General features: G+C 37.0%; 1 protein-coding gene across 12 annotated transcripts in view; it reads left to right on the plus strand.

Annotated features, from left to right (window-relative positions):
* relch (RAB11 binding and LisH domain, coiled-coil and HEAT repeat containing) overlaps positions 1-25,753 on the plus strand; it is a 46,406-nt gene that overhangs the window by 1,338 nt on the left and 19,315 nt on the right. For 5 of the 12 annotated variants that reach the window (XR_014626164.1, XM_084399017.1, XM_084399019.1 and 2 more), the window contains 12 exons: positions 8,088-8,177; positions 12,991-13,062; positions 13,207-13,262; positions 13,403-13,516; positions 13,616-13,798; positions 14,661-14,755; positions 16,229-16,528; positions 17,194-17,269; positions 19,564-19,659; positions 19,921-19,944; positions 25,024-25,136; positions 25,234-25,324. Coding sequence is in view for 10 of the 12 variants with exons in the window: in XM_084399017.1 (XP_084255143.1) it covers positions 8,088-8,177; positions 12,991-13,062; positions 13,207-13,262; positions 13,403-13,516; positions 13,616-13,798; positions 14,661-14,755; positions 16,229-16,528; positions 17,194-17,269; positions 19,564-19,659; positions 19,921-19,944; positions 25,024-25,136; positions 25,234-25,324 (1,310 nt within the window). In the remaining 2 variants the exon portion in view is untranslated. The remainder of the gene's footprint in view (positions 1-8,087; positions 8,178-12,990; positions 13,063-13,206; positions 13,263-13,402; positions 13,517-13,615; positions 13,799-14,660; positions 14,756-16,228; positions 16,529-17,193; positions 17,270-19,563; positions 19,660-19,920; positions 19,945-25,023; positions 25,137-25,233; positions 25,325-25,753) is intronic. The other 7 variants (XR_014626165.1, XM_084399021.1, XM_084399024.1 and 4 more) reach the window with 3 other exon arrangements.

Consider the following 25,753-nt stretch of genomic DNA (forward strand, 5'->3'; position numbering starts at 1 on the left):
TCAGGAATACTTTCTGTGATCATTCTTTCTCGTACCTTTGCTCCTTAATGAAGTTTCTTATCTGAGAGTGTCCTCGTCTCCCTCTTACTATTTGCCTTTCAAAGCATGACGTTTGGATTTGTTTTCCTTTTATAACCAGGCTGCATGTAGTTGAAGTGTGGATTGACAATGACAACATCCCATCCAGTGTAGATCATTTCTAAAAGTCTGTTTACGTTAATCAAAGATTTGCATTTGCGAGAAATTTGACCCTTTGTAAAAAGGAGCCATTTCTTCTTAAAAACAGTTAGCAAAGATGAATAAATTAAAGGGATAGTTCACTCAAAAAAAAAAAAAAAAATCAGTTATCATTTACTCACCTCACCTTCATGTCTTTCCAAACCTGCACGACTTTCTTTCTTTTTTTTGTAGAACAAAAAATAATATTGAAAATCAAACTGTTTTGCTTACCTTTGACTTCCATTATATGGATAAAACGCTTGTTTTATGTTCCAAAAAAGAAAGAATCTCATACAGCAACAACACCAGGGTGAGTAAATGATGACAGCATTTTCTTTTTTGGGGTGAATCCCCACCTTACAAATGTTGTTGATCAATCCTAACTTAGCAACTGTTGCTATATGATTAAGCAAGCTTCTGATCTTTACTAATACACGTCTGGTGTGATTGGACCGTTTTAAATAGAATAGGCCTATTGCATAAAAAATGGGGTTGGGGTAAAGATATTACCTAATGACACAGTTTACCCTGGGAGGTATTTTTTTCCCACTGTTTTAACCCTTTAAAAGAGCATTTTGTAGATTAATATCAGTAAGTAAATAATACATTTAAATGAATAAATAATGAACAGAAAAAATTTCCAATTCATTCCTATAAGATGTTTTCTAAAACCTCTCTGAGGAGGGTGGAGCTTAGCAAAGGGTCAGTCTCTGATCTTTTTTGCGCTCTTCTTGCTTACCAACAATTCTAAATTAGTCTCCGATGTGATTGTATGAAGGTGATGAAGGTACACATGTAATGGACATTTTTTTAAATGTGGTTACTGGAGCTTGTGGTCTACACAGGAAATGCTGATCAAACATTCGTCCAAATGCTTTAAGGTCTGTCCTGGTTGGATCTGCAATCATTTTTGTGCGATTGCCTGGCATAAGTGCACATCAACCGCACATTTTCTCAGCCTGCTGACTAAACATGTGGGTGGGCATGAAACCGTTTTCATGCAGGCTTATTCACGGTTCAAAACAATCATTAATCCATCTGAATCAGCTTCCTATTGCATTTGAATATTAGACAACCATCTTTCCTTTATCGAAGAGGCTTAGGTCTGATATTATTAGGATCTGTAATATCGCATGTGCTCATTCTACCGTCCACAGTACAGGAAAACTTAACTTAATTTGTTATATAAAATCTTCTTGATTTAATGAATAATTCTCTTTCTCAAAAATGAAACAATAATTCCACCAATGTGTCCCTGAGCAAGACACTTAACCCCTAGTTGCTCCAGAGGCGTGTGACCTCTGACATACATAGCAATTGTAAGTCGCTTTGGATAAAAGCGTCAGCTAAATGAATAAATGTAAATGTAAATGTAAATAATTCTAAGACCTCTAATGGTCTCTAGGACCGAAAGACAGGATGTGACCTCATCACCCGAGTGCAGTGTCTTAAGTGACACCGCTCTCCTGGGAGAAGGGGGATGCTATAGAAATTAGAGGCCTAGACCTGCTGCCTGTTCGTATCAGCCAATCCCTCTTTTTTTTAAACACTATTTTTTTTCAACTGGATTTCCTAGAGACTGAATCGTAAGCTTACTGCACTTTAATGGCTCCCAAATACATATTAAATTGCCGCTGACGGCTGCTTATTGACCTGACTCTAAGAACACAGAGGTTTCAGGAACCGCAGGGTTTTATTAGCATTATGGAGCAAACCTCCTCAGAAGGAGGATCTGGCAACCAGCTGAGAGGGAGCAGATGGATCTCTACTGCGCTTCTGTCACGTCAGTGCAGGAAGAGACATTATCAACACCTCACGGTCTCGCCGATATTTCGCTAGTGAGATGCAACAGCCACTTGAGAAGCGTTTAAGGGATGAAAAGGTGTTTAGGATGTGAGAGGATTTGAAGCTCCGCTGAATGAATATTGTAAACCGTATGATGCAGATTTAATTGGATCAGTTTTTGTGGAGCAGCTGTCGGGTTGTCATCAAAGTCTAGTTCCGCCACACAATTGACTGTGCGCCCCACCTCCCCCTAGCCCTTTCATTTAGCTACGCATCACTCACCAAACAGATCAGAATACACCATTAGGTCTCATGCAGGCTTATAAATGAATTACAAATTTCTACTGATTCTTACTTATATGACATTCTGCAGACCGGCATTGACTTACTAATTATATGCGTTTAAATTAACACCTAAAATGATCAATGAAATCAAGATTCAGGGCCGTTGTTGTGGTTGTGAGCAATAAAGCTCGCACTGGACTGGAGGCATAGTCAAATTGAAACTGTTTGTTAGAGAATATTATACACTATTGTTTAAAACTTTGGGGTCAATACATTTTTTTAAACTTTAAATCGGCAAATATGCATTAGGATACTGTCTATTCATCAAATATTAAGCAGTACAGCAGTTTTCAACAATGTAGAATTTCAAAGAAATGTTTCTAAAGCACCAAATCAGCATTATTATAATGATTTCTGAAATATCACGTGACACCGAAGTCTATGATGTTGAAAATTCAGCTTTGGCATTACAGGAATAAATTACATTTTAAAATAGGCCTATGTGAAAGAGAATTTCACAATATTACTGTTATTATTTACTGTATACTTTTGAACAGTAGGCTAGTGTATATTGCTGGTAGTAGTCTGGTCACATGTTATTGTGTGTATATTTTTGTTCCAACTGTTCCCCATTTTTGGCTTCTAAATGGTGAAAAGGCTGATTTCATGGGAAGAGGAGCTGTTTGGAAAACGTTGGGGAGAGTGGGCACAATCCAATGAAAAAACTTTTAGTCAACACATTGTAAATTGCATTGATCCATTTTAATGTCATACTTGTCTCCAGGGCCACTGTTGGCCTAAACCTCTGTATTTATGTGGCCCTGAGGATGTGGCTTTGATTTTTAGTTATCGCGGCAGTTTGCTTTGTAGTTAATGTATAATTTAAAGGATTTTATTAACCTGGGTCAATTTTGTATAAACCATGTCTTCCTGGCCTAGAGTAGGCTAAGTGTTTATCACTCCCTCAGATTCCTGAGCTGCTAGAATAACCTATTATTGCTAAAGCAAAACACTTAGTAGATACATTCTGATAGATGTGATGTTTTCTGTGTTCACTGATAGTAAGCCAAGAAAAACTCCTTGTTATCATATTCTTGTCTAAATAACATAAAGCAGGATATTTCAATTGGTTGCTGACGTTGAAGCCGAAGCCTGGCTGTTAGCCAACATGTAGTCTCATGTAGCCTCAGTCGTCACGCCCACAGACCGTTGGCTGAACGTCTGCATATGTCACACAAAATAGGAAACACTTTGGGGAGTTGTCAACTAATTGGTTCTTTAACGTTCCGCCTTGAAACAAAACCGTTGTGGAGCCAAACCCCCTTATGGAAGAAGAAAGCCGGCGACGTGTTTCGGAAATGAGCATTCATTTGGTCAAAATAGTGTAGAATTAAAATGTTTATCGGTTATCAGCAATAACATAGAATTATCCGTATCATCCAGAATTTTAATAACAATGCATCCTCTTTCTTTTTTTATGGCACCATAATGTCACACTTTTCATCAACCTACTAATGGTTTACTTCTATTTCTGTTTAATATGCATAAACTACAAACTATAAGAAAGTATTTTGACATCAAACAAATGACTATTTCTAATATTGTGTTGATTATGTGATCATGAACACACAGAAGCATACTTGCTGTTATTGTTACTACACCTACTGGTGTGCACATTTATCGCTTACTCATGAGTCACGTGTTCCATGACTCGTGAGCCTTTCAGTATCATTCCATGCTGGAAGCATTTTACACATGGTGGTTCAAGCTCACATATTGCCTTCACAGAACTGCCAGCCCTTCCCTGTCAACCAGTTTGACAAGACGTTTATTCAGCACAGCTCCACTGCACTATCACAAGTCGGATATCAGCATTGTCATTCAAGTCACGCCCAGAGAGAGTTGCAAAACTGAGACGAGTCAGTCCCCTCATCAATACTTTCTCTGTCCGGGGCTGTGATGGAAAGATTCACTAATTTAACTACCAGAGTGTCATTTGACATTTAGCCAACTGCATTTCTATGGAGTACAAGCTCAAATTTGCCATTTAAAAACATACACTATTTTAAGGCCAGTAATGTTTCTTAGTCTTTATTGGAGGTTGTGATCTTGTCCCTCCTCTACATGGCCAGCTTTGTGGTCACAGGACTCTGTGCATGAGCTTTACTACCATCATGTGACAGACACATGTTCAAGTCACTGTGATATTTAGATAACTTGAGTAACAGAAAATATAGTGCCATTGCCATATAGGCAAAGTGAAAGCACAGTAATTTAAAGAGGCTGTATTATTTTCATTATTTTACTTTATAGGTTTAGTTTTCTTTTTTTCCTGGAGATCCTCTTGTCATGTTTGTCTAGGGTTTTATTCCAGCAATCATTAGTTAATTCACTTCATGATCATTTTCCAAAAGAAAAGAAAGTGGCAAGCCTTGTAGGTGACTCTAAATTGAAATGAGAGCACAGGAATGTAAAGGGGACATTTATTTTATTTTAACGTTTAAATTTTATATTTTATATTATTATATTAATTTTTTTATGTTATTTCTGTGTCTTTAAGACTTCTATATAGACTGTAAACACCCTCTTTGAAATTTGTGATGGCGCTTTGCTGTGCTCACATACTCGCTACAGGTTTGCTGTAGGCTTCCCATTGTTTAATAACAGCCTCTTTGCAATGAATTCCACACTTAAATGTGCCAAATGAACTTTTAAAGTCAGACTAAAATGATCAGTTCTCTTGTTAAAAACTTTACCCACTTGTTTCTAACATTGGGATCCTTTAAAAGTAGATGCAGAGCTGTAGGTGCTACACCTAGTCAGGAACGGCACCAGACATTTCTACTTTTTATTGTAATTATTAGTTCTTCTGGTGTAATAGTACAACCCCAATTCCAGAAAAGTTGGCACATTTTGTAAAATGCAACAAAATCAAGAATCTGTGATTTTGTTCATTTTCTTGAACCTTCATTTAGCTGACAAAAGTCTATGTTTTCACTGGCCAAATTAATTGTATTTGGTAAATATACACAATTTGAGATAAAAGTGAAAAGGAATTACAGAATAGCCAATTTAATCTGTTTTGAAACAGTCCACAATAAGCAGGTGAATTGGTAATAGGTGTGGGTATAAAGGGAGCATCTCAGTTATGGCTCACCACTTTGTGCCAAATTTCATTAGAGAATTGTATAACAATTCAAAAATCATATTTCTCAATGCAAGATAGCAAAGTATAGGTCCACAGGGAATCAATAGAAATCTCAGTCCATGTAGGGCAAGGCAGGAAACCTCTGTTGAATGTGTGTGACTTTCAAGCCCTCAGATGGCATTGCATGAGAAACCATCATGCTACTGTGTACTTCAGAAAACCGTTTCCACTTAACAGTCTTTAACTGCATCAAAAAAATGCAACTCAAATCTCTGTTACGCAAGGAGAAAGCTATTCATCAATCAATTCTATGCAGAGATGCCGCCAAGTCCTCTGAGTCCAGGCTCATCTCAGATGGTCTAAAAGAAATCTGTGCTGCGGTTTCAGCTAGTTTTGGGGAAAAACAGACCCAAAGATGAAAGGGACCATCCAGACTTTCATCAGCGACAGGTGCAAAAGCAAACATCTGTCATGGTGTGCAGGTGCATCGGTGCTTATGTGTAAAGGTACCACTGCTTCCACTCTCTTTGCCCACAAATGAGGTGCCCTTGAGCAAGGCACCTAACCCCCAATCGCTCCACGGGCGCCGCAGCAAAAATGGTTGCACTTTGTTCTGGGTGTGTGTTCAATACTCACTGCTGTGCGTGTGCACTTGGATGGGTGAAATGCAGAGCTCAAATTCCAAGTATGGGACACCATATTTGGTGTCACGTCACTTTCATTTTACTCTTATACTGCCATTAAAGGGATACTCCACTTTTTTCGGAAATATGCTCATTTTACAACTCCCCCAGAGTTAAACAGATGAGGTTTACCCTTTTAGAATCCATTCAGCCGAACTCCGGGTCTGACGGTACCACTTTTAGCATAGCTTAGCATAGATCATTGATTCAGACGAGTCCAGTAGCATTTCTTTCAAAATGACCAAAGAGTTTCAATATTTTTCCTATTTAAAACTTGACTCTTCTGTAGTTAAACCGTGTACTAAGATCGACGGAAAATGAAAAGTTGCGATTTTCTAAGCCTATATGGCTAGGAACTACTCTCATTCCGGCGTAATAATCAAGACACTTTGCTGCCGTACCATGAGTGCAGCAGGCGTAGTGATGCAGCGCCTGAAAATAGGTCTAATAGGTTAGACAAACTTAGTCCCGGTCACGTTGGAAGAAGTTACCGAGCTGGGGACTATTTTTAGGCGCTGCGTCATATCACTACGCCTGCTGCACCCATGTTACGGCCGCACAGTTCCTTGATTATTACGCCGGAATGAGAGTAGTTCCTAGCCATATAGGCTTAGAAAATCGCAACTTTTCATTTTCCGTCGATCTTAGTACACGGTTTAACTACAGAAGAGTCAAGTTTTAAATAGGAAAAATATTGAAACTCTTTGGTCATTTTGAAAGAAATGCTACTGGACTCGTCTGAATCAATGATCTATGCTAAGCTATGCTAAAAGTGGTACCGTCAGACCCGGAGTTCGGCTGAATGGATTCTAAAACGGTAAAACTCATCTGTTTAACTCTGGGGGAGTTGTAAAATGAGCATATTTCCGAAAAAAGTGGAGTATCCCTTTAAGATGACATCTTTTCTGGGATGCAGGACAATGCCTCATTCTATGCACATGCTAAAACTGAGTGGTTTCTTGGACACTACACGAGAGAAGGGATGCAATCCTGTCTCTTATTGAAAATGTATGGCACATCATGAAAAGGAGAATCCGACAACAATGACCACAGGCTGTTGAGCAGCTGTCTTGTATCAGGCAAGATTGTGCAAAACTGCAACAATTAGTATCCTCAATTCCCAAATGATTCAAAAGTGTAATTAAAAGGAAAGTGACGTGACACCGTTGTATTTAAAAAATGCAATTAAGTTGGTCGGTGAAAACATTGAAATAAATTCCTGAGATTCTTGATTTTATTGCATTTGACAAAATGGGGTAGTGACGAAAAAAGCTGTTTATGAACACAGAATAGATGTTGCTGATGTGTAACTGTGGATAATCATGTCTTAATGAGTTGTCAAATTTTGGAACACATTTTCATAAGCTTTCTTTTTGTACTGGAGGACGTTTTGATTACTGAAAGCTGATTACACACAACTTCAAATCAAATTTTTGGCTCCTTTCAAAAGTACAAGATTTTTTTTTTTTAATCAAATGGCCCTTTTAAAAATATGCAAATATTATGGATGTGGAATCTGTAATACAAATAGTTAAGTAACTGAACGCCATTATAATATGCTCTTTATTCATCTAAAATTGCAAAATAAATAAATGTGGTTTGCTGCAGAATAATATGTTACCATGCCAGTGTACACAACACACTACAATCAGTGACATGCACAAATAGAGGAGTCCACGTGGGGGCTTGACATTGGCAGTAATTTTGTATCTTCCCTCCAGCAGTGCTGACAGACAGAGAGATCTGTTTGTCTGAAAAGTTTTGGCCTACATATAGCCTATTCTCTATAACTGCTGACTGCTTAAGTTTGCTAAAACAAATCAAAATGTAACCCCTTTACTTTCTGTAAATTATGGTTTAGTGTTCTGTCTAATAAGGGTGTGTTTTGTTGTGGGTAGAAGATGAAACCCTTTAGTTGGGTTGGAGCCACTGAGTTTAACATGCATTCTGTGTTTGTTTGTTTCCAGATCGAGCTGGCAGCATCAGTACGTTGGACTCCTTGGATTTCGCACGTTATTCAGATGATGGGAACAGGGAGTCGGACGAAAGAGTGGCAGGTAAGGATAATATAATCTTGATTAGAATGATAAAAATAACAGCGGTTATGAGAAAGCAGGGTTATTCTGGCTTGTGCACCTTAACCAAGGCAGATACTTAGTTACTTAAGCTTCTTTCAGACAGGCAAAATATTTTTATTTTTTATTTTTTGGAGGGAGCATATATTCCTGTTGTACTGGTTGAGTGTACAAGGTTGTGGGTTTGATTCCCATCTTTGTTCAGACAGGCAGGCATACATTTTTTTTTTTTTTTTTTTGTGACTTGCCAAGTGTTCTTGAATTCCAACTGTCACACGATACTTTTAAAACTGTAAGTCTTTAGTCAATTTAATTTGAAACATTTTGCATGCACTGATCGTCATATTAGACCACTATTCACAGTAGCCAAATTTTCTATTTGCCAATGCCAATGAATTTCCAAAAACACAATTCAGCAGTTGGCCATTATATGGTCATTTTTGGGGCAAAATGAGAAGGAATTGGCTTCACTGGCCATTTTTCTGGAAACTATTAGTGGTTCAGTGGCTTCTATAAAGCTCTTTTACGAGAGGCGATCTGGTCAGTGTTACCGTATATGACACAAGATTCTTGGCGTTCATGATAATTGATGTGAATTCACATGGGACAAACAGTAAGGTTCACTGACCGCTTTCATCAGCGGTCTCATAGATGAGCGGTTTCTATAGACGAGTAGGAGGGTTAGCGAATAGCCATGAACGCTAAACTTTTCTTTCTAATTGGGCTGTAATGACAATGACTATCTTGCTTTCCAATTTCTTTCCAAGCAAAAGGTTTTCTGACTCTCAAGTTTCCTCTCCTGTTATTTCCCTGTTTTAATACTTGCTTGACTAGGTCGCCATACTGTTCCTTTAGCTTTTTCCTGCATTAGCCTGAATCCCTCCCAAGCTTCAGATTCCTACATTATCTTGGCAGATATCAATTATTATTATTTTTTTTCTGCTGGAAATGTTTTGTTACTATTAATTCCTGTGAAAATTCATATCCCCAATACAAAAATAGTATAGAGTTGTATGCAGATATTTGTTGGATACTGGTTAAACAGTGAAGTCAATTAATTGTATACAAAGTATCAGGGTTGCTATTATCCAGCAATGTATTTTGTGGTCTTTTTAAAATGTTAACTCTTTCTGATAATGTTAAGGTCTACTCACAACAACGCTCTATTTTTATTTGTTAAATTAATACATTTTTATTTTATGTTTCATAAAATATATATTTTTAATGGAGTAGCTAAATATTGAATAATACATTGTTTGTGAATATGTGATTTCACATTGGTCTATATTATTAAATAAATAATAAAACAAATAAAAATACAAATCTAATTGATTTTAGTTGTATGTCCGTACACTAAATCCAGAGATTCAAAGGTTTTACGCGCTTATTATGAATGTGATTTTATTAAAAGATAATTATGGGTAAGTAGAAAGCCTAAGGAACCGTGCAGCAGAATGAGATTGCTTTGTCACTTTTGTAACTCAAATTGGGCATCTCCTTCCAAATTTTGACCCCTTCGGCGATGAGCACAGCCATGGCTGTCTGACCTGGGGTTTATTGGTTGTCTGATGGGTCTCTATTCCAGTATTTCTCTTTCCAATACTGGACCACAAACCATCCAGGCAAGCACACCTTTGCCACCTCTTTTGTTTGTTTTTCCATTTTTTTCCATTTGTTAAACTTGCATTCTGTGCTCTGATCAGCAGCGTAAGTGCCCTTGTCCCATTTGAGCTCTGCTTTTTCTTAGCTTTTCCTCTCTCTTTCTTCTTATTTGTTTGTCTATTCTTCTTCCATCTTTTTTCTTTCCTTCTTTCTTTATCTGGCCTTGTTCAGGTAGATTGTGTTCTAGAAAACCTAATTGGGAGCAGAGCTTGTGGAAGTCCCACCTGCTGATCATCTGCGCACAGTCATGCAAATTGTCCTGTGCTCTCCATGCTTCTGTTTCCAAGTGTCTCTGGGTGTGTCTCAATCCGTTCCCTAGTTCAGTACACTGCCCAAAGATTCATGATCACAATCTTTCCAGTACTCTGAAATGTTCGCTCTTTAGAATTTCCCAGAATGCATCATAAAAATCAGCTGATTCTAGAAATGTTGCCACGTGGTACCAGAAGAACATCGGTCATTGTATGTTATACAGCAGTGTACAGCAGTTTTAATGCAGGATATTGTAATCTTGTCACAGGTTATTGAGTTATCCGTGTCCCAATTGTTACTGGATCAAGGCTCTTACTAATCCCAAATTTCGTCTTCACAATATACTGATTCCTGTTTTAGGGAACTAGGCTGCGGAATGCGACACAGCTTCTGTTAGAACTCGCCTAGCAGGTCCACAGTAGCAGGATTGCTGTGGGGTTTTGCATACACTAGTAAATCCCTTTCCAAACGAACTACTCTGTTTTACAACAGAGATCAAATGTAAACAGCAGATGGATTTAGATTGAGTGTTTTACGATTAACATCTGTATAGGGTTGGATTTTTGATCTGTTAAAATAAACATTCATACAGAATCCTATGAGGTGCAAGGATTTCTTTAGTCTGTCTTCATAAGGAAAGCATAATTTATTTTTGAAAGCTTTCTCCTTAGACCAATTAGTTCTATTTAAACTGAAGTGTGTAATTTTTTTGTTCTGTGTTAAAATAGTGGGTCCCATTTTATATTAAGTGTCTTTAACTACTTTACTAACATTTAAATTAATCATTTAATACACATTTTGATACGCACTTATTCTGTACATACATGTTTTTACATTGTACTTATATTTTAAACAAACCTGCATGTGATTACATCTATAATTACACTGTTGGCCCTTCCCTTACACCTTAACCCATCCTTAAACCTACCCATACCACCAAACCTGTCCCTAACCTTATCCGTATACCATCTCAATAGCAAAAAAAAAGTGTTTTGCAATATGACATGAACACAATAAGTACATTGTAGTAGTTAAAGACACCTAATATAAAGTGTGACCAAATGCTGTCTCTTATTTGCAGAGACAGCTGTTCAGTAAGACATTCAAAGGTTGATTCCCCTGAAAAGTGTGATCACTGTGTCTCTGTGGTGGCAACATTGGTCTAGCCAGGGGTGTGAGTTTGGGGCATGCCTACCTGTTTCAATCATTAGTTTGGTGGTACAATCACTACATGGTACAGTTTACACTTTGTAGTCCTAAAAAAGTGGGGTGTTACCCTGGCATCCTGGCCAAATTTGCCCATTGTCCCTCATCATGGCCTCCTAAATCATCTCAATATATACTGATTGGCTTCATCACTCCGTCTCTTCTCCACCAATAAGCTGGTGTGTGTGGTGGGCGTTCTGGCGCAATATGGCTGCCGTCCAGGTGAATGATCCACCTTGGTTGTGGTTGAGGTGATTCCTCCCTTCCGATATGTAATGCGCTATGAGTGCAGAGAAAAGCGCTATATAAATGTAACAAACTATTCTTATTGTTGTAGTACTGCTGGGTAATAATCCGGTGTGAAGTCCGTACCAGTATAGACTTGAAGCGGGCGACAAATAGGACTCCCTGTCCAACAAATGGGACTCCCTGTGGTCATGTGAGCTTTAATCATTACATGCAAGCAAATGCCACTAAATGGCAAGTGCACTTTAAATGTACTTTTTGGGACAGGACCATATTTTTTGCAATTCTGTTTAATGAAGCTAGTGCAACAGAAATTACACACTTCAGCTGTAAAAGTCAAAAGGAATTACGATGTCTAAAGGAATTCTGAAAAATTTGCCAATGGATTTTTTTTATTTTTTTTTTACCTTTCATTTAAAACAAACAAATAAGCCCAGGTATTAAGATGCGATTTGGTCGATCTGATCACGAGTAGATGAGGGAGACATTCCTGTTTACAACTGGTGTTTTAATCTGTCTCTTTTGTCCACTTTCAACCACTTCTGTCCTTATTTCTCTGAGGGAAGGATCTCTGGGTGGCTTTAACAGATCTTTCGATCAAATGGACAAATTAAACTTGCACAATCTACATACGAATGCAACCGGAGATGAACGAAAAGAGAGCATACGTTTTCGATTCTGCTCTGATAAAAACAAGTTAACCATGCCTAATGCAGAGAGTGTGTGTTAGTAATCAGGAATGGTGAAGGAACATTGTGCTTGGCACGTTTTTCGTCTTCAAGCCAAACTTGGGTCTTCAGCCGACAGTTTAAATCCCGTCTGGCTAGCGCGCTTCCCATAATGTTTACGTGTTAGGTCAGTAAGCAGAGAGTAGATGGTCTTTTGTGACTGTTCGAACGCATTCGACCACATGAGCGTTTACGCTACGAAAGAAATCAAATGCGTTTTCGACTACCTCTGGAAGTGGTTGAAAGTGGACAAGCTCAAAACGTTTTAGACCCTGTTTACACCTGTATTTTGCGTCGTCATCATTTGTGATCCAATCGACCAAAACGCATCTTAATACCAGGTGTAAACAGGCCCATAGACTTTGCTTTGCTCTAAATCCCTGGTCAGACAGCAGCTAGTGAAATTTTCTAGCAAAATAAAACCCGAAGGGAAATAATAAATGTGTGAATATTTTCATTATCTGGCAGCTCCTTCAGCAACCTCTGCTGCATGTGTTCATTAGATCCATAGTGTGCATGTCCCTGTTTTGGTTCTGCCTCAGCTTCTTATAAAAGTTGTCGTTTTTTCTTTTATTTCTTTTTTTGATTTTGTTTTTTCATGGCCATCCTTTGTTCTTTTTTTCCCCCTTTTGTTTTGTTTCTTTGTTCCCTTCTCTTGGTTGGATGCCTGTTTGTGTGTGACCCACTTCCCCCTGGTCCAGTTCTGGAGTTTGAACTGCGGAAAGCCAAGGAGACCATTCAGGCTCTTCGTGCCAACTTGACTCAGGCTGCAGGTGGCGTACTTTCAACTTTTACACTCTTCAGTCCTTTCTGCTATAGGAGCTGCTCTCATTCCTAAACGCAGTTTGTAATGTCCACCATAAATCAAATTCCAGCTCACTCGTTTCTCTTTCTCTCTGTTTCTTTCTTCTCTGTAGAATGCGAGATTCCCTCTCAAGAGAGAAAAAACTACAAAACCAGTCCTGAAATTCAGGTTACCTTCATTTTCTTTTTGTTATGATGGTATTATAAATCTAACCATATTAGATTTCTCTAATAAGCTCATTATGAACAACTGGCCTAGTTTGAATCACATTGAATTAACTTTTTTTTATTTTTCAATCATTTTTCCAGGAACCTATTCGCCCCCTTGAAAAGAGAGCCTTAAATTTTTTAGTTAATGAATATTTATTGAAAAATGAATACAAGTTAACGTCCATCACATTCTCAGATGAAAATGATGATCAGGTAGGCCTTTATACGTCCTTACGAGACATACATTTTTATAGGATTGTTTATTCGACTATTTTAATTCTTCCTGTTATTCGTGATATTCCATTTCTGCAGGATTTTGAGTTGTGGGATGATGTGGGTCTAAACATTCCCAAACCTCCAGACCTGCTGCATGTCTACAGGAACTGTGGGAACAGCCTGCCGTTGAATATGAATACCGTGGATGTGGCGGTCAGTGTGGACCCAAGTGACTTGCCTGGAGACTATTTTACCCAGCAACCTGTGCAGCAAACTGAGGTATTTATGTATGGGAAGAAATGTTGGTGTTGCAGTCTGACGTTTACATGAACAATTTCCAATTAAGGTGCATATTCTGGCTAAGCCTTTATTCTGAAATAAAATTCTGATTAAGGACATATGCTAGCTATCTTAATCAGATTTATAGAAACTGGGCCCAGTTGTTCAAAAGTATTTCGGCTGTTGGATTGGACCAAATCTTGAAAATGGTTTGTTCAAAATATAAAAAGGTTCTGAAATCGGATTAGATCATGTAATCCATTCTTGGTTTTGATCTGCATCAAACCATCAGTATGTTAGGATAACTTTGATCAATATGTAATGAAACTTTAAAATTGGTCAAATTATACAATGTAGGTGATGTTTGCATAATTTAATTCTGCTGTTAATCTTTCTCTTCAAATAAAAACACTTAAAATGACTGTTGTTCTGGTTCTAGCAGCCTACATTGTGATATGTGATCCCATTTAGAGCACTGGTAATCTGGAAAAGTGTGTATCTGAATCAGGGTGATCCAATCCAGTTTTGCTTTGAAAAACTAGCACAAAAGTAAGACGGATTACCTGATCCTGGATCGCAAAACCTGGGATTTCCAAATCCAGATCATTCTGATCCAGATTAAACTCTTTGAACAACTGGGCCCTGGGGTATTGACTTAATTGGATTAAGGCAATCAGGTTACATTCACATGACACTTGCATAATCAGAATAAGACCGAATCTCAGTAATCCCATGTCAAATATCTATTCATAAGGGATTTGTGATTTAACATGCTGCTCTATTGTCTGAAGCTTTAAAGAAGTATTGGGTTTCTCTGGTGTAAAATATGCTAACTTCTAAGTCATTTGGTTGTCATCCACAGCAGCAGCAGGAAGTGGTTCAGGAGCTGGAATATCAGATCAGCCTTCTGAACACTGAGAAACAGAGTCTGGCTGAACAGATTAAGAAGCTCCAGAGGTAAGTGTCATCGCCTGATGCCTGAGGGACCAATTCAATCAGAACTGTCTGAAGCCTGCATGAGCCCATATAATCAGAGCTCAGAGCAGCAACCTGCAATTATACTCATAATTATTAACCGCTCTCAGTGTAGGGTGTTATCTCGTCAGCTGATGTTTACAAAAATCATATTTCTTTGTGGAAAATGACTAAGATGTGGTTTTTCACTGTCATGCATTCCTAATGATTTCACGTTAATCAGTTATTCTGCTAAACTAGCACGTCCCATTTGTCATATAACAATATGATTATATGTAAATAATATGCACTAATGCCATTTTAAAACTTAATATTTTAATTGTCAAATCATATGAATGTTATTATTAAATGTATAATATTATTTTAGGTAACACTTTATTTTACAGTGTCATTGTTGTACGTTACATGCGGAGAATAGGCGGAACTATAAATTATGCATAATTACATGCAACTAAACCAAACCCTAACCCTAGAGTAAGTACATGTAGTTACTTAATATTACTCAGTACCTAAATGTATAATTACAGTGTAACAAAGACACCTTAAATTAAAGTGTAACCTTATTTTATTGTTTTATTATTTTTAAACCTATTTGTTATTATTATTAATTGTATTATTTGTTATTTAATGCATATTAACCACATAAACTACACTACTGTTCAAAAGTTTAGGGTAAGTAAGATCTGTTAAATGTTTTTGAAAGAAATCTCAGCAAGGCTGCATTTATTTGATACAGTAATATTGTTAAGTGTTATTACAAATTATAGTAATTGTTTTATTATATTTTAAAATTTAATTTGTTCATGTGATGGCAAAGCTGAAATCTCAGCAGCCAGTACTCTTAGTTTTTACTGTCACATGATCATTTAGAAATAATTTCAATATGCTGATTTGGTGCTCAAGAAAAACAAAAATATCACAGTTGTGCTGCTTAATATTTTTGTGGAAACTGACACATATTTTTTTAAATTCTTTGATGAATAGAAAGTTAAAAAACAGCATTTATTTTTATTGTATTATACATGTATTTACTATGCCTGTTGATCAATTTAATGCATCCTTGCTGAATAATAAAAAAAATTAAAAACTCTTTCAAAGGGAAAAACTTACCCTAAACTTTTGAATGTATAATTAAATATAAAAAATAAATGAGTCCAGTATTCCAATGTTCTGCTGTAGAAAGTACCCCCCCACCCCACCCCCTCCGGCTCAATATGACCTTTGGGTCTCTGACATTTTTCAGCCTGGCATTTACGTTTCCTAGGAAGAGATGATCTTTACACATATCTTCTAACTAGATTTGCCTCCACTCCATATTTCGTCTTCTCAGTCTCTCCTGTCCTGTCTGTTTGCCACAACACTGTATTCACTCATATATTTTAGTGCATTTTGCATAAGTTTTGCACAGCGCTATTTCTAATACATGCATTTGTTTGTGTGCGTGTGTATGTGCAGTGATATCCAGGCGCTTCAGAGGAACGTTTCATCAGAAACCACGACTGTAGTGAAGTCGACTCCGTCTAAACAAGACCCTCTATGTGATAAACCCCCCCTAGACAATGGACAGTATTTGGACATACGAGGGGTCACAGAAACAGACAGCCCCCTGGATGTCAACGCTACAAAGACCTCAACCACTACAACTACTACTACTGACTGCACTGAAAGCACCACTACTGCTACACAACCTCACAGCAAACTAAAGTCTCAGAGTCAGCAGAGTAAAACCGCTGTGCTATTTGACCAGCCCAACAGGTGAGACCTGCACTTCCTTGTGGACTGCCCTATGACTGTTAAAAAGGAGTTTATGAGATGCACAAGGGCAAATAAAGAAAGTACTCAAACAAGTTTCAACTAAATTTTATCAGAAGTGAGATCTGTTACAAAACCTAGTGAGCTTCCTTACTAAAGTAGGCCACATTTTTGGCATCATACATAGCCACACTTCTAATGTGAAAGCTTTTCCAAACTTTATGCAGAAAACTTGCAGTCATAATGCTAGGTTCTTCCACAAAAATATTAAGCAGCTCTACAAAAAGCATTTCATGTCAGTTACTTAACAGTCAGTAACTTATTCAGTTTGGATGCTGTCTTAGTAGGTAGCAGCTTACTAGGTTTTGGAACAAGGCTGTTATGACCACTAGATGGCAGCACTGCATTGAGCACCTTTTCATTCCTCACTGCACTCTTGCTGCAGTGCTAACTGGCACCATATATTCCATTCATCATCATTTTGCACATCTGCTCCGGATGGACTTTTACCCCACGAGGCTGATTCAGACAAATTATGCTCTCCTTGTTTTGACTGTTCCTATATCAGCGTTTTGCTCTGTGCTGTGGAAAGCTGGGCTAATATGTGGAGTTATTGGTAACCGGAGGTGGAGGTGGCTTGTTAAATCATGTTTTGTTTGCTTGTGCAGAAATCTGTCTCCGGTCTTCCACCAAGCACTTTTGTCCTTCTGTCGAATGTCTGCTGACAGTAGGCTGGGCTCAGAGGTGAGTGGGATCGGGTAGCATACAGGTACAAATGCACAAGCACATGTAGAGACGCTTAAAGGCATAGTTCACCTAGAAATGAGAAGTTTGTCATTATTTGTTTCAAACCAGTATGAATTTTTTTCTTCACTGGAACATTTGAATTGGCTGTACTTTTCAGTCCAGTTACAGTGAATAGAGCCTGCTGCATTTAAACTTAAAGGATGAAAGAAGGCACCCTAGCTGTATCTTTAAAAAGCTCTATATCACTCATGCACTGTATTCCTAAATCCTCTGAAGCTTTGTGTGATGAACAGACCAAATATAAATAGTTCACTGAAAATCTTGAGATCTGTCCATGAACTCTGAGTTTAATTTCATGAACGAGTCATTCTTTCATTTTTCAAAAGTCATAATTTGTAACTTTCGAAAATAAAATCTTTTCAATTTTTAAATTGAACCAGCTCGCAAAACCAAGTCTGAATGATTTGTTCATGAATTAAAGTGATTTGATTCAGTGTTGTTAGTGATAATTAAAACTAGTAATTAAAATTAAGCTGAAATTAAATAACGTAAATATTAGCTGAAAAATTCAAACTGGAAAAATTGGTGCAGTGATATGGAACTAATACGGTCAAAACCTGCCTGGAACTACTTTTGCTCTGCTCTTTCTAAAAAAGAATTGCACACCTTAGAACATTCATCAACCAATCAGAATCAAGCAGTCCAACAGCCCAAAAAAACAGGGCCTAAAACTAACTTTTTGCTACACCTGCCAATGGCCGGTGACTTAAAGACAAGTAAACAGTCAGTAATAAAATAAAAACAAATCATTTAATGACAAGAAAAAGCACAAATGATATATACAGTGCTTTTCAGGTTTTCAGGTAGGTCTGATAATAGTTTTCAGGTACAGAATTTTTATAAAGTAAGCAAGTAAAAATGTAAAATAACTGCATATTTTTCACTGTATAAATTAAAAATACTTATTAAAGTTATTCAGTCATGGGCAGTGAGTGAGTTTTTTTTTTTTTTTTTTTGTCCTTTGTTGTTTGATTGAAAAAGCATGAAATATTAGGCTGCTGTCACTTTAAGAGTGAATGCACACATCTACTGTACTGATACTATACAAATGCGTCTTTCTCAACTGCTTACGTTCACTTAAAACAAAACCGACTATGTTTTCTAGGATACTCGCTATTATTTTTTTACATAAATTTGTCAAGTTCAAGTAGATGTGAGAGAGCTCAGTGTAGTAGGCCTATTTGTGCGCTGTCTGAGACGGCACTTTCTGGGCGCACAAAACTATAACGAAATGAGCTCCCTTTCGCGTCTTCTTGCGCTTGAATATTTAAATTGTCAAGGCTTAAACTTTCGTGATGATGGCCCGTCAACTGTCCAGAGCGTCCTTCACGTTTGTTTACGTTCATGCATTGTTAGAATACATAAAAATGTTACCGGCCAACTGGCCCTTGACACAGTTTCTATATATATATACATATACAGTATATACTTTTCATATACACGCCAACGCTGATTTTTACTCACATTTGGTGCTTGGCGAGTGTTCATTTTAGGCCCTTGGTCTAAATAAGTTTAAGCTGAAGATCTAAAATTACTAAAAACTAAAACTGAAAGAAAATTAAATAAAAGCGAAATAGTTATATTAAAAAGAAAACAGCGATAGCGCAAAACTTTAAACATTAACATTAAAATTATAACTTAAAATATTCAAAATAAAAGTCAATTCAAAATATTATTAAATACTATAATAGTATATAAATAACAGTCAAATGTATTTATCAAGTCACTGACTCGATCCGGTTGCAGTGGTGCATGACTGACTGGAGATGAAGATTAGCAATGAATAATGATTGAAATTTCAGTCTGTTCATCACACAAAGCTATCATAAAACTTCACACTTGAAGTAAGTCACGTGCACCACTTTTCTAGTGCTTCTATTTTGTTCAGAAAGTCACACAGATTTGGAATAACATAAGTGGTAAGGAAATGAAGACTATTGTAGTTTTTGAGTGAACTCTTCCAGTAAACTATTGTGATCGGTCATTAGCACAGAAAGAAGTGCACTGGGGAGCGGTTCAGTTGACTTGGCTTTCGAAATCGACCAGGAATGCATTAATTGGCACATTTGAGAGGTCACATAGTTCGCAGTGTCTTCTACGTCCAGAATACAAAAGCAGAAAAGGTTCTCGGGTTGCAGCTATGTAGTAATTTTAAGGCACGTGTGATTATATGAAATGCCTCTTTAAATGGTGACATTCTTGAGTCTAATTCCCATGTCCTCGTTTCTCAGGTGTCTCGAATCGCTGACAGTGAGCAGAGCGTCATGCTCATGCTGGGACGCTGTCTGCCACACATCGTACCCAACGTCCTGCTGGCCAAGCGAGAGGTAATCAATGACCTTTTGACCCAACAGCCCCATCTATTTTCCATCAGCCAACTACCATGTCCACTGCGGCTGGCTTCTCCCTCTCATTCAATTCTTAATTCAGTGTTGACTCAACTTATATTTTTCCATTGCAGTTGTATGTGTGTGTGTGTGTCTCTCTCTCTCTATGCCTCCCCCCCACCCAGTCCACCTCTCTTCTCTTTTGTTCTGTTCACTCATTTCTTCTCTTGCTTTTGTGCATGCATCTCACTTCTCCGATAGAGAATGGTTGTGCACCTCTGTCAGGTGAGTGGAAACACATCGGCACGTTCTCACATCAGCCCTCCTTCCTTCATCATGCGTGTGACATTTGACCTTTCAGTTGGCTTGGCTTTTCATCGGCTTATTTTGTTGTCAGTGACTCTTAAATGCATTTCCTTTTATAATTTTCTTATTTTATTGATGACTGAAGCTTTGGATTTGTTTCAACTTGGCTTATTATTGAACTTCTACACTGATGAAGCTCTAAATGTCATTTTTTTAGGCATAACAAGGTACACTAACACTAATTCACAGCAATAATCTGTAATGAGAATAGCATTTTTGTTTAAAATCAATGGTTCTCAACCAGAGGGCCTCAAAAAACGTCCAAGGGGGCCTCAAGATAGAGTTAATTCTAACATGTAAATTCATTTTCAATATAATGCCTTTCCGAAGTTGGTATGTACTTAAAAAAAAAAAAAAAGATTTTTTAACCTTTGTTGTCAAATGTATGATATCTTATAACGTAATGTATCCTACATTGCTTTTTAAAATATAAAAAATCATAAATATCAACAAAAAAATAAAATAAAATGAAGATAAGGCAAAACAAGCGATTCATGGATGACAGAATTCGGAAAAAGTTTAATAATGACTCTGTTAACTTTCACTTTTAGAATTGTTACTTTCAGCTTTGACAGCTTTCTTCCAGGAAAACATAACAGAAAATGATAGATGGCTAATCTTGCACTCAGGGCCATTGAAAGGTTCGACGTAAACTAAGAGCTATTGACAATAGAAAAAGGGAAAAACCCTTTGATATGTCCCGCCTCAACTTCCTTTTTCAACGGAAAATATGTCTGTAGTCTGCGTTTTGCTGGGATTTTACTATAGTCCATGGAATCAAAATTGCCAACGTTGAATGACGTGTTTATTAGCATGAGGGCAGGATCAACCGGTCACTCACATGACATCACAGCAATAGCAAACAACAACCCAACGGTCAGTTCCCGATGGACAAAATCAAGTCCCTCCCTACTTTTTTTTGTTCTTGTTCAAGAAGCTGTTTCACTCAGATATCGGTCACAATAGGGAAGAAAAGACTATCGCCACTTCCATTTCATGCTGACTTTAAAATGATATTCCTATTCATGATGTAAAGTGTCATCCCTAAAACCCCTTAACTGTGGTAAAACCGTAAAGCCCTGAGGGTGGCCGTCACACTTCACATTTCGTTCCACTGACTTCCATTCATACACATGTGTATCTAGGAGACTGGAAATGAAAGCTCATGTGCCAGTTATATTTTTACAGTATTTATTAACCTTTGTTAATGTTAATGAATTAAAAGCATTCATGTTAGTTCACAGTGCATTAACTCATGTTAACAGATACAAATTTTGATTTTAATAGTTTATTAGTACATGTTGACATTAACATTAACTAAGATTAATAAATGGAGTAAAAGTATTGTTCACTGTTAGTTCATGTTAACTAATAGAGCTAACTAATATTTAAAAAATTAAACCCTATTGTAAAATATTCCCATTAAATTGTTATTGATATGCAATATTTCTGCAAATATATATATATTTATAATTAGCCCAACTGTAAGCCATTTACAGTTGCTGTCACAGGTGTGTGAATATATATTTTACAACGGTGTCAAATGCGGCTCATCCAATCTGAGTTGGTTTTATAAAAATAATAGCGATTTCAAATGAACTTTGACAGCCAAAGCAATGGAATGTTTCTGTGCTGTGATTTACTGTGCTTCAGGCTGCAGTAATAATGGCTGCCTTTCAGCTGATGGTTAATCCTTCAGTCTGAGTTTAAATAGTTTTCTTTGCCTCCCTGTTACAGAGCTGATTTGGTTTAAATGACTAAACTTTAGAGAAAACAAAACAAAAAAACACCAGGGACATGCACACATTTCACATCTGCTGAGAGCAAGACCCAGTTCCACAGAATTTCCCCCTTCGGGCCCTTCTGATTTGCATAGGGCAGTTCTGTTTTACGGATGCCAGGTGACAGTTTAAGACAAATTGGATGCTTTCCAGGCTGAAGTCGAGTGAAAACAAACACCACACGAGGAGCAGAGATCTCCTCTCTCTCGCCTAAACTGGACTTTGAGCTTTGCCTGTTAATTCTGTTAGCTTCATAACTTTCTTCCTTGAATTCAGGCGCACTTACACTCCGCCACACCCTCAGTTTTTCCCCCTCATTTGGTGCAGAACAATTACTAATCAGGAGCTGCTGGAACACCTGCCTTGCAATATAATTCTGGTCATCTGTACACCTGCAAAAGCTTTATTGTAAAGATAAAGTCTTTCGGAATTAAAGGCTATTCGAGTTATTGATTACCATGTGAAACAGATAAGACATCAGGTACACCAGTCTTTACATTGTGTGTTTGCAACAGTCCAAAACTCTTCTTGCAGAACTATGCCTGGCGCGTGTTTGCATATGTGGGTGTATTTCTGATTGGACCTCTTTGCTTTCTGCTGGCAATTATCTTGATGTGTAGTAGCTGATTTACTTTGTATTCAAGAAATGAGTCGATGCAGGCTGATGGTTAAGCTGCAGATTTGCATATATAAATACAGGTTTGTATGGGAAACAATGACAAGGAATCCAAACGTGCGAGTTCTTGTTAAGTTTTTTTTTTTCTTCTGTGTTCAGAACAGATTTATTGTTCACATTTTTTGAAGCAACAGTGACCCAAAAAGTATTTGGACACTTCAGCCATATGTATAAATGTCATTGCTTTAAATAAAAAAATATTCTGAAAAATCACAAAAGAATGGAAAGTCAGGGAAAATTAATGGAAATTCGTTGGTCAAAGTGTGGAAACCCTCTAGAATCTTTATGTATGTATGTGTGTATGTATGTATATATATGTATATGTATGTGTATATATATGTATATGTATATATATGTATATGTATGTGTATATATATGTATATGTATATGTATATGTGTGTGTATATATGTATATAACAAGTGTTCATATATATATATTCTTTTATTTTTTAAATTATTTTTTTATACATTTTCATACATACATACATACATACAGTTTATATAATTAACAAAAACATTTTATTAATTATAAAACCTTGTTCACTGTTATAATGACAATATATATATACAATTATTTAAAAAAATATAATTAATTAACAAAATAATTAAAAGTCAGGAAAAAAATATATATTTTTCAGTGTCAAAACAAAATTGCGCGTGCATTTATTTATTGGTCGAAATGGCAAAGCTCTTTCCATTCCTAATGCTTGCTTTTTGTTTTACTGACTGTAAGTGTTCATCTTTTTCCAGTAGCTCTTCCACGGCTTCCACTCACACATTTACATGCTTTCGCTTTGGGCCGGAGCCAAATAAAATACTTAATAAATGTGCTTCTGTTGAAAGCTCTCCTCCAGGTGCTGGAGACGCTGCACACGGCTGCCTCTGAATGCCACAGTCTCACACAGAGTCACTACTCATGAAACGGCTCCAACAGACCGGCCCTTAGTTTCATAACATACGATTAAAATGATGGTTTCAACTCTTGGCGGGTGACAGAATGGGTGTATTGAAAGGGCCGTCACAAGTCAAACAGCCTGTAGTCTTGCTGCATATTTGCCTAACTATTTTTCACTTTAAAGTGTCCGTTTGAGACTGAGGTCTATCCACAGTCACGTCTCAAGATGAGATAAATCTTGAGAAAATAAACACTTCTGTGCTGAATCTTCATGTGAAATCTGAAATCTGTTGTTTCTATTTTGATCAACGTTGAAAACAGGGCTAGTAACCGCTTTTTGGCCATGAGACGTGTTCCAAGAGCACACTGCCTGTTCTGTAATGCGATATTGAGGTTTCCTTTTTGTAACTGTCTTGCTATTACAGTAAACAACCATAGGTTAACATGGCTAAATGGCTAACACTTGTACACATCTTCCACATACACACATGATGACACCGACGTGCGCTTAGATAGGTGTTGGTGCTAGGAGTAGGACTAGGCGATATACATGTCCATTTTATTTTTTATTTTTTAGCCTTTTGACTATTCAGTATATTTCTGTTTATTCATTTTCTCTGAAATGGTTCAAAACTGTCATTATACAGCTATACAAATTAAGTTAAAAATAATCAAACCATTTTGCCAAATTGCTTTGCATTAAATGAACACAGAGGATAATTATATTGTTAATTTCATTTATATGCACTGATATACATGGTTTCCATGGAACTGGAAATATGCAATTTCAAATTAGGGTTGATTGCCAAGCCTAAAAAATGCTCATGCAAATTAATAAAATCTTAAAAGATAATGGAAACGTCATGCAAATTTATTATTATTATTACTATTATTTTATTTATTTATTATTATTTTCTTTGCTCAGTACGAGATTATTTATTTGGCTTGAAAGTACTTTTTGTGAGTGTGATCTCTATAAAATAACTTTTAGATATCTTTATCCAGATAGAAATATAGAAAATCCAAAAAAAACTTAAGGGAATACAATTATATTGATTTTGTATATTGCATATATTTTAACTAAATGCATTTTTGTAAGCGTTTTTATAAATGTATTTTTACTAAGTATTTAATAAAAATAATAATATAAAATAAAATGTTGTTTATATAATATATGTGTGTGTGTGTATATAAATATACATTATATAAACAAACTTTTATTTTAGAATCGATTTGACAACACTATAAAACAATAAAAATGGCATGCACATTTTTTGAATCAATAAACATTCTAGAATGATTCCTAAACTGATAGTTTTTAGGAAACTTAATGACCTCATAAAAATCATTTCAGTAGACATACTGTTTCTTAATATTATATCTCCAACAAAACCGTTGCAAATGTAGTGAATATCCAACATGTATCGCCCAGCCCTAGTTGGTGCTGTGATTTAGTGTCTTGTAGACTCTCTCCTTTGTGGTGAAGGTGTTTCTTCAGTAGAGTAGCTTCCCCTGTATCCTCAAACACCTGCTTGCCGAAGTTCCCTCTCCGAGCCCTTTAGGACGCGTCTCAGTGGGTGCATGAATGTGTTTATTTCCGTGTACAGTGCATATTATTTGACCTACGTTCATTTGTGTGTCCACAGGAGTTGATTCCTCTCATTCTGTGTACGGCCTGCCTTCATCCCGAGCCCAAAGAAAGAGACCAGCTACTGCACATCCTCTTTAATCTTATCAAGAGACCTGACGACGAGCAAAGGTGTGTGTGCGCATCTGGGCATCTGCGCATGTGTAAACTGACCAATGTCGGTTTTGTTTCGAGTCTGATAACATTCTGCTGTGATGTTCCTCTTCAGGCAGATGATTCTGACCGGGTGTGTTGCATTCGCTCGCCATGTGGGTCCCACTCGGGTCGAAGCCGAACTTCTGCCGCAGTGCTGGGAACAGGTTAGTTCTGAACTCGTATACACACTCATAACTTCCCACCTGTTAAAGGAATAATTGTAATTATTATTTTAACGTTTTCCTTATAATGTTCACTTATAATGTTAATAAATCAAATAAATATGCGGAAAAACTATTATTTTTAACCCTCATTCTGACCCTCTGTCTGAAATTATCTGGTTTTAAGTGGCGGCTCCTTTAAGGCTTATCAGAAAACGGCCTCTGTTATGATTGGCTAACTTGACTGCATAGGAAACAGTATCTAAGCCCACTCTCTATTGCACGCGAAAACATTATCCATATTAAACCGTTTATCCATATAAAAATCGTTTACAGACAAAGCATTATGAAATCATTTACTTGCTGTTTGTTATGTAGTTGCTGTCAGATTCAATACAGTTGGCTGCTTCATCTTTCACCAGAAGTTTCTTT

This window comes from Rutilus rutilus, assembly GCF_951802725.1.
Source record: "Rutilus rutilus genome assembly, chromosome: 24".
NCBI lineage: Eukaryota > Metazoa > Chordata > Actinopteri > Cypriniformes > Leuciscidae > Rutilus > Rutilus rutilus.